This window comes from Leptonychotes weddellii, unplaced genomic scaffold (assembly GCF_054177405.1).
Source record: "Leptonychotes weddellii isolate Sample4059 unplaced genomic scaffold, ASM5417740v2 HiC_scaffold_7497, whole genome shotgun sequence".
Lineage (NCBI taxonomy): Eukaryota > Metazoa > Chordata > Mammalia > Carnivora > Phocidae > Leptonychotes > Leptonychotes weddellii.
In genome coordinates, this window is record NW_028044955.1 from 1 (window position 1) to 9393 (window position 9393).

The 9393-nt window shown below is 53.6% G+C and overlaps 1 protein-coding gene and 1 non-coding gene across 2 annotated transcripts; both read right to left on the reverse strand.

The window, feature by feature from the left end:
- Positions 1-5287: 5287 nt before the first annotated feature.
- Positions 5288-7581, reverse strand: LOC102730619 (small ribosomal subunit protein uS17). Its single transcript, XM_006749277.3, has 5 exons — positions 7438-7581; positions 6601-6732; positions 6330-6405; positions 5894-6023; positions 5288-5473 (listed from the first exon to the last, which is right to left on the reverse strand). The coding sequence occupies exons 1-5, from the start codon at positions 7450-7452 to the stop codon at positions 5350-5352; spliced, it is 477 nt and encodes a 158-aa protein (XP_006749340.1). The 5' UTR covers positions 7453-7581; the 3' UTR covers positions 5288-5349.
- Positions 6132-6217, reverse strand: LOC115937747 (small nucleolar RNA SNORD35). Its single transcript, XR_004072993.1, has one exon. It is a non-coding gene; the product is annotated as a small nucleolar RNA SNORD35 (small nucleolar RNA).
- Positions 7582-9393: the final 1812 nt, after the last annotated feature.

The window sequence follows — 9393 nt, forward strand, 5'->3', positions numbered from 1 at the left end:
ATCTTAAAAAAAAAAAAAGATTTTATTTATTTATTTATTTATTTAATTAATTTATTTATTTGACACAGAGAGAGAGCACAAGCAGGGGGAGTGGGAGAGGGAGAAGCAGGCTCCCCGCTGAACAGGGAGCCCAATGAGGGGCTCAGTCCCAGGACCCCAGGATCATGACCTGAGCCGAAGGCAGATGCTTAACTGACTGAGCCACCCAAGTCCCCCACGCTGGTTCTTTCTTAAGACTCCAGGGGAGAATCCATTTCTGTGCCTTTTCCAGCTTCTAGAAGCTGCCTGCATTCTCTGGCTCATGGCCCCTTCCTCCAGCTTCAAAGCCAGCAGAACAGCATCTGCCCTCCTTTCTGACCTCTGTGTGCTTGCGGCCATCCGTCCTCAAATCTCTCTCTGGCTCTGATCTTCCCACCACCCTCTTATTTTTTTTTATTAATTTTTAAAAAGATTTTATTTATTTATTTGACAGAGAGAGACACAGCGAGAGAGGGAACATAAGCAGGGGGAGTGGGAGAGGGAGAAGCAGGCTTCCCAGTGAGCAGGGATCCGATGCGGGGCTCGATCCCAGGACCCTGGGATCACGACCCGAGCTGAAGGCAGCCGCCTAACAACTGAGCCACCCAGGTGCCCCTAATTAATTTTTATTAAACATGAGAAGTAATGCTTTTCTCAGCCTGTTAGGTTGCAAACCCACAATGGTGGTGTTGTTAGTGTCATATTCTACCCAACTGAACCAACCAGCCAGCCACTCAGCCCCTGCCTCCCTCTTATAAATACGCTCAGGATTACATTGGTCCTCTGGATAATCCCAGATCATCTCTCCATCTCAAAATCCTGAATTTAATCACATCTGCAAAATCCCTTTTATCATAGGAAGTAATGTATTTGCAGGTTTCGGGGGATTAGGGCATTCACCTTTGGGGGACCACTATCCAGCCTACCACAGTCAGGAAGGACGCCCTTCCTTGTCCCTGTTAGAATATCCCCCTTCTGATCTCCTCTCCCGGGGTTTGGCAATGAGGACTCTCAGTCTGCCAGAACATTCCCCATAATGTCCCTCCTTCCTGCTACAACAGAGAAAGCCCTCAGCGTCGCTTAGTACCCACTGGGAGTCCCTTCTAGGTGTCCTGGGGTCCTGTTATGTCTTCAGGGGCTATTTACAGCATCTGCTGGCTGTCCCTTCTCATATTCCCAGGGTCCGGCTCTAAAGATCCTGCCTGTGCCCTCCAGAGCCCCTAGGCTCCTGCTATCATTTCCCCAGGGGCCCACTATAAAGAAGAGAAAGCCCACGGCAGGACCAGTTACGTAATTTGCAGGGCTTGGGGCAAATGAAAATGTGGGGCCCCTTGTTCCAACTTCAAGACAGTTCGAGCAGAGCATTGAACCATTGAACCCAGCGTGGGTCCCTTCTGAATCAGGTCCATGAAGCCGCGTTGGCCCTGGGGACTGTGTACTCTGATCGGCCCCACGCCTTAACATGTGCCCCTCCCCTCTGCACCTGCACCATAAGTGCCCCCTACTGACTCCATGAGGCAATCACACCGGAGTTCAAAACTAAATCTCCCTCTTCCTCCGCTTCTCTGAGCCCTGGTTTCCTTATCTGTAAAGTGGGAATAACGATCCTGCCGACCTCAGGGGGAGGCTTCAGCGAGTCAAGGGTTGAGCATGGGGCACATGATAGGGCAAAATAGTAACATTTGTTCCCCTTAATATGCCCCCGCCGGCTCCCAGCTGCTGTTAGGGTCTCAGGGATCTCAGACACCGGGGCCCTGGATATGTCTTGTTCCCTCTTGCACCCCCAGGGGCCGGCACAGTAAATATTGGTAGAATGAATGATGGCAACCACGAATGACCCTGGCCTGGTTTGATATGCCCCTGAAACTCTTCTAGAATGGCTTTGGTGTCCTTGTTAGAACGTTCTAGCAGAATCTATACTGTAGCCCTCTGTGATAATATAGAATAGAGCTGGGACCTACCAGAATGTTGGATTCCCAGGGATTTCCCATGATAGGCTCAGGACAGGGCCAAAATGTGGCAGCAGGAGGCTCAAACACACGGGGACGCTACTACAATTCAAGTTCCCTTAGACTCTACTCACAGACCTCCGGACCGGACCTGTCAAATGATTTCAGGTTCCTGCTGCTGGAAGTCCTGCTAGAGTAGAATACCGCGGGGGAGGCAACAATGATTGCCAGAATCAGAATATTCCAGAGGCCTGCTGTGATAGGTGCGGGGCCATGATACATTGTGATACCACCATGAGCTGCCCTGTTTTCATGTAATAGGCCTGACTCCTGCTGACATACATCTAGGACCCTGCTATGAAACTGTGCCTGCAGCTAATTTCCCTGAGAAAAAAGCAATGCCACTGGGACCTCCTACAGAGGCATTCAACAGAATATTCTAGAAGCATGCTAAAATAGACTCAAGGTCCCATGCCAGCCCACCAGGGCTTGCTGTAATAGATGCAGGTTCCACAACCCTATAATGAATACCTCTGGGGCCCCCTGGCAAAGACTCTTGTCCTTGGGCCTTCCTGAAGGGACCCAGGGCCTGTCACACTAAGCTACCTCAGGGCCTTTCTCTAATGGGCTCAGGGCTCTGGAAAAATTACTTCCATTAGAAGTATCATTTACTAGAACTAGTTCTACTCCATTAACACATGTAACCATAGTTCATCCTCCAATGGGGGAGAGAGGCCAGAACCCATTTTACAGATTAGGAACCTGAGGCTCTGCGGTTGGCGGGGGTGGGGAGGGTGGGGTGGGGTGACCTGCTAATGAGCAGCAGAGCTAGAAATCAGAACAGAGCCTGTGGTCATCATGCTTTCACTTGGAGGCATCTGCTCATGGTCCCTGCTTCTGGCTATTCCAGGCCTTGAGACCCAGGGCTCAGGCCTGCCCTGTGAGAATGCGAGGATTTAACTTGGATCTGTTTACTCCACTAAACACGTATGGAACGCTTACAACTTGTCCATGGGCTGGGGCTCACATTCCGGTGGTTAGTAGGTAAACAAACATGCTGTTTCACTCAGGATTTGTACAATAAACATATAAATATACAAGAAATGGGCTTCACCTGTCTGTAGGGCAATAAAGCCAGGAGGGGTGGTTGGGAGGACTGGAGGTTTTGTCAGACGGAAAGAGGCTGGTGAGCATTACAGCTGAAGGCAATGAAGGAGGGAGCCAGGTGGACACCTGCGCTGAGAGCTTCCAGGCAGTGGGCACAGCCAGTGCGAAGGCTCAGAGGAGGGAGCAGGTCTGGTGGGTGCTGGCTGGCCGAGCCAGGAGGGAAGAGCGGTGCGGAGGGCTGAGGGCAAGCGCTGAGGCTGTGACAGACCTAGGAATGGTCTCTGGCTGTCACTTGACTCTAAAAAGGATAGACACGGTGGTCATCTCCCACCAGGCACAAGTGGTGTGGCCCCAGGGCCTCTCTCCTTGGTCTTCGCCACCTGACCCACCAGGCATGTCCCCCAACACACACCAGGCAGATGCCCCACCGGTGACTAGGTAACCTAACGCGGTGGGGTGCCAAGCAGACACCCCAACGACCGCTGGGAGGGAGGGAACAGGGGAGCTGGGCTGCTGTTGTCAACAGGGCAGCCCCACCCCAAACGGAAACACCTGTGGGGGGGGGCTCTGGGAGCAGCCTCAGAGCCCTTTCTGGGTCTCGGTCCCCTTCTGCATGGTCCCTGCCCTCTAGCACGGGGTGGGGCGGGCTTGCAGGCTGAAAATCCAGGGCGGTACCCCCTTCTGACCTGTCCCTGCCCCTTCCTGCCCCCTTTGATGCGGCCCCACTTCCTCTGGCAGGAACCCCCGCCCTCACTGGGTCTGGGTAAAAAGAAGGCACGGAGCTGGTCCAGAGGCAGCGCCCCTGAAGGCAACAGCTCCTCTCTCCTCTCGGCCCTGTCTCCCAACCCTTGTACCAGTGCTGTGCCTCGGTCCCTGGTACAGGCATGGGGGGCAGGGACCTGGGGACCCCAGCAGCACCAGCCCCGAGGGGTGAAGCAAGCAGGTGACCCCAGCACCTCCCTCCTCTGTGCCTCCATCTCCGCCTGCTGCGACTCGGGTGAGGGTCTCTCCAGATTCTAGAAGTCAGTGCCCGCCCCCGCCCCCGCTCCGCTTCCTGCTGCTTTGCTGACCCCCAACTCTATCATCTTGAACTTGATTTCCTGCTCAAGGTCTGTCTGGTCTTGTTTGAAATTTGAGTCTCTCACTACCTGTGGTCTCTGACCTTGCTCAGAGTCCAGCTGAGCCCTCTGTCCTTATCTCTGTAACTGATCCTCAAGGTCCCTCTCCTTTTCCCCCCGTTTTTCTTTAACAGAATGCCTTCCACTGTTAGGGTCAACCTCTCTCCCTTCCCCACGTTTTCCCCTGACAGTCCAGGTCACCGTCTGGCCATGTCAGAAAGCTCTTTCCCTAACCCTGTTCCCATTTCTCTCCTCCCCCCAAGGCCACCCCGACCTGATCAGTCTCCCTTCCAGGGGCTTCCTAACCCATGTCTGAGCAGCCTGCAACCGGGTGCTGCAGAGGTGGGTCCCAGGCTGGCTCCAGCTTGGCCTGAGATGACAGGTGCCTTCAAAGCCAACTTCCTTGGATTTTCAGGCAAAAGTTTCTAGAACCTGAGTGAGACCTGAAGCTCAGCTACTCCCTGAGGGGAGAACCTGCCCCCTCAGATGAGTTTGCTCGTCTGCAAAGGGGCATGGTGCTTGCTCAGGAAGGGGCAGTGGGGCCTGGAGCTGGAGGGGGTAGCTGCCTGGCTTCCCTGCCCCACTCCTCCATTGTCAGGGGAGAAAGGAAAGCCCAGGTTGAAGTCAAGTCCCCTGTGGTTCAGACCCAGACAGCACAGGACTCTGAAAGCCCATCCACCCCCGCCTGCCCTCCCCGCCGCTCCACCGCCCCAGCCAGGTCCAGAGGTGGCTGCTTCACCCTCCCCCTCCCAAGGAGGCCAAAGGGCCTAGACCGGAGTTGAGAGAACGCAGGACGCTACACCCTCACTCACTTCCTCCCCAGAGACTGGGGGTGGGGGGCACGCCCCAACGCCAGGTAGAAGGGCTTACTTTCTGACACCAAGAGGTGACATGGACCAAAAGGAGACCCAAAGAGAGGAGCAGTATCTTAATACAGGTTCATATCTTCACCCAAAGATGAGAGGACAGGAAGGATGTGGCTCCCAGTCCCACCCTTACGTGGGGGTCCAGAGGATGAAAGAGAACCCCATCTTTTGCATCAACCCCATTCAATTCCCAGGAACAATCCCTCTGGTAAAGGAGCAGATACCCTGGGCCAGGCCCCTGACTGGGAAAATAACTTTATTTTCTTCAGGGGTGTGGACAGATGTCTCGTTTCAGAACTTCTGGAACTGCTTCTTGGTGCCAGCGGCCTTTGTGACTTTGAGCACGTTGAAACGCACAGTCTTGCTCAAGGGCCGGCACTCGCCCACTGTGACGATGTCGCCGATCTGGACATCCCTGTGGACGTGGGCAGGTGCTGTCACGAGCTGGACTGTCCCATGCAGGCCACTAGAGCCTGAGGCCTCTCAGCTTTGGCCCCACCAAACCCCACCCAAGCTCCAGTTTCCAGTTCCACCTGCCCCCGGTCATTATTTATTGACCACAAACTGTGTCCAAAGTGGATAGAGAACACTCCAACCCTCTCAGGGGCCTCTCGTGGCAGAAGACCTCCATCGATCCTCTCCACTTTACACAGACTGGAGGCTCCTGAGGACATCTGCTTGGTTCCACCAGTCTCCTCACACCGTCTCCAACAGTTTACTACCCACACAGCAGCAAGGGCGCCCCGTTAACCCCGGCCAGGTCCCCCATGTCACTCAGCCTCGGGGGCAGCCACCCCCTCCTCTGCCTGTGAACCTGCAGGCCCACCGTGCTCACCTGAAGCAGGGGGACAGGTGCACGGACATGTTCTTGTGGCGCTTCTCAAAGCGGTTGTACTTTCGGATGTAGTGGAGGTAGTCTCGGCGGATGACAATAGTTCTCTGCATCTTCATCTTGGTCACCACACCTGGGGGGAGGGGATGGATCACAGGTCAGCCCCCTGAGGAAGGGGGGCTTTGGGCAGCCCAGAGCATGCTGGGAATCGGGAGCTGCCAAGGAAGGATCCCAAGTCCTGCTGCTGACATCAGCTGTGCCAAGTGGCTTTCTCAGCAGTGCCCGTGGTGGGCATCTGAAGACCATTGTGAAAAGACATCATCTGCCAGTGCCCCCCGGAACCAAGAGTCTGCCCACCCCCTCCTCACCCAGGAACTGATCATTCCCCAGCCCATCATCCCTCAGACCGAGAAATCTGAACCCAAGCCCCCTCACTCACCAGAAAGAATCCGCCCTCGGATGGAGACATTACCAGTAAAGGGGCATTTCTTGTCAATGTAGGTGCCCTCAATGGCCTGAAAAAGGGAAAGAAAGGAGTGAGCCTTGGAACAAGCACTTCCGGAAATAATCAGGGGATGTGGCCTCAGGAACACGAACTACATTTCCCACCAGCCCCTGGAGGAGCCAGTCAGATGTGGCCGAGGTAATCCAGAGTGTGCACACGTGCAGGGACACAGGGGTCTCCTTCCTTCTGAGAGTAGCCCCCATACCTCCTTGGGCGTCTTGAAGCCCAGACCGATATTTTTGTAGTATCGCGGGAGCTTCTCCTTGCCAGTTTCTCCAAGCAGGACCCTCTTCTTATTTTGAAAGATGGTTGGCTGCTTTTGGTAGGCACGCTCCGTCTAGGAGGAGGAGGAAGCTGGTGAGCCTGGAGCTGGCAACCTGGCCTCGAAATCTTCCCCAAAACCCCAGATCCCATCCTCTCCAGCATTTACTCCCCAAACGGCAGCCTCCCAAGCCTCCATAACTACCATCTAAAACACTCACCCCGAGTCTCTGAGTTCAGACTCAACTCTGAACCAGGGTTTTCTTAAGCATTTATGCTCTAAAACACCTCCCATCACCTGCAGAACTCATTCCTTAAAACCCAGGCACACACTATCATTCCTCTAACAGCGTGGACACCTTTCAGCAACGATTATTCTCCAAGCCACAAGGACACCCACCCAGGATTCTCTCCTTATATAATATATACGACTTCAGAAATAAATACCCAAACCACGGGCTTCCTGGATTAGCCCTTAGGGCTCAGTTCTCACAGGATTAACCCGATGGCCCAAGGCCTCCGGAAAACCACCCCGTTAAGTTTTAAGAAGATAACTCCTAAAAGGCTTGAGCCTCCACTAAACCCCACGCGGGGAGCCCCCGGGATTTAGGAGGCGCTAATCTAGATTAATTCAAAGACACGCGCCCCCGAATTAATGCCTGGGAAGTCGAGGCCGTCTGGCATTAACCCCAGAACTGGGGCGCGGAGTCCTTCTCTCCCGGACGCGCCCCTGAGGCCGAGGGTGGGCCCCGCAGCATCCACGCCAAGCCCGAGCCCGCACCTGAATGTCCGCCATCTTCCCGGCCGCCTCAAAAAAGGAAAGCCGGAAGGGCGTCCGGGTTTCCTTATCGACGGCACAGGGGCTAGGGAGGAAGTGACGAAAAGGGGCGGGAGCACGGTTTGGGGCGGTGCCTCGGGCGCGTCTGTGATTGACGGGCGGCCCAAACCCAGCACGGACGCCCCACAGGATCAAGGGCAGGGAGCGGGGAAGTGGCGGACGCCGTCTCGCAAAAGTCACGCCGTGAATGCGCTGGGTGCGCTAGTTCACGTTGGGAAGGCGAGGCCAGCCTTGAGCTCGCCTACGTTATCGCGAGAGTTATAGGGAGGAGGGCATGTTTCGGCGGGGCTAAGATCACGTGGGGTGTGGAGACCGCGTGGCTGTGCTCCTGCAGAATTCAGACGGGATGTGGTGGTGGCGGCCATCTTTTTGCGGGGCGGCCAGCCAGAAGGTCTTAGGGGCATGAGCCACCGGCGCCGCCATCTTTGTGAGGGGCGGGTTTGACCCTGAGTTTTTTTCAAGTTCGATGAAGTTTGTTGTCCTTTATGCCCTGTTTCATCCCCAGACAATAGTTTAGTGAAAACAAACAAAAAAAAGCAAAATAAAAAACGCTTCTGCTGATTTTCTGTGGCCGCTGGCACTTCAAGTGTATATGAGACTGAGGACCTGAATTTTTAACTTTGTTTCATGTTATTAGATTTAAATTTACACAGCTACATGGAACTAACGTCTACGACATTGAACGGTGCAGGTCTATCATTGGATACTCTTTTTTTTTTAAAGATTTCATTTATTTATTTTTAATATTTTATTTATTTATTTGACAGAGAGAGACAGAGCGTGAGAGGGAACACAAGCAGGAGGAGTGGGAGAGGGAGAAGCAGGCTTCCCCGCTGAGCAGGGAGCCCGATGCGGGGCTCGATCCCAGGACCCTGGGATCATGACCTGAGCCGAAGGCAGACGCTTAACGACTGAGCCACCCAGGAGCTCTGTTATTTTATAAATTCTCAGAAAGCAAAGTCTTAGGAAGCAGAGATTTAAATAATTTTTTTTTAGATTCAACTGACAAAGAATTGCTTTCTAGGTTTCCAAACGCTCCCTCTCAATTTGTGTACTTATCCTGTAGCATGAGGCACTGGTGCACAGACCACATTTAAAGGGCCTTACTCTCGCGGCGCCTGGGTGGCTCAGTCGTTAGGCGTCTGCCTTTGGCTCAGGTCATGATCCCAGGGTCCTGGGATCGAGCCCCGCATCGGGCTCCCTGCTCAGTGGGAAGCCTGCTTCTCCCTCTCCCACTCCCCCTGCTTGTGTTCCCTCTCTCCCTGTGTCTCTGTCAAATAAATAAATAAAATATTTTTTAAAAAGGGGGGGCCTTACTCTCTTGTGATGCCTCTTCTGTTTTATGCTCTTCCTCTCCTCCTTCCTTGCTGCGTCTGAAACATGTGGATTCTTCTGGCCTTGGGACTTTTTTTTTTTTTTAAGATTTTTATTTATTTTTTGAGAGATAGAGAGCAAGAGAGGGAACACAAGCAGGGGGAGTGGGAGAGGGAGAAGCAGGCTTCCCACTGAGCAGGGAGCCCGATGTGGGGCTTGATCCCAGGATGCTGGGATCATGACCTGAGCCCAAGGCGGACGCTTAACGACTGAGCCACCCAGGCGCCCCTTCAGTACAATTTAAACTCAGTTCCTCAGTCACCTTCTTCATTATGTCAAGTGCCCAGAAGCCAGGTGTGGCTTGCATATTATAAAAGATTCAAAACATTTTATTTATTTATTTATTTATTTATTTTTATTCTTATGTTAATCCCCATACATTACATCATTAGTTCTAGATGAAGTGTTCCATGATTCATTGTTCGTGCACAACACCCAGTGCTCCATGCAGAACGTGCCCTCCTCAATACCCACCACCAGGCCAACCCATCCTCCCACCCCCCTCCCCTCTAGAACCCTCAGTTT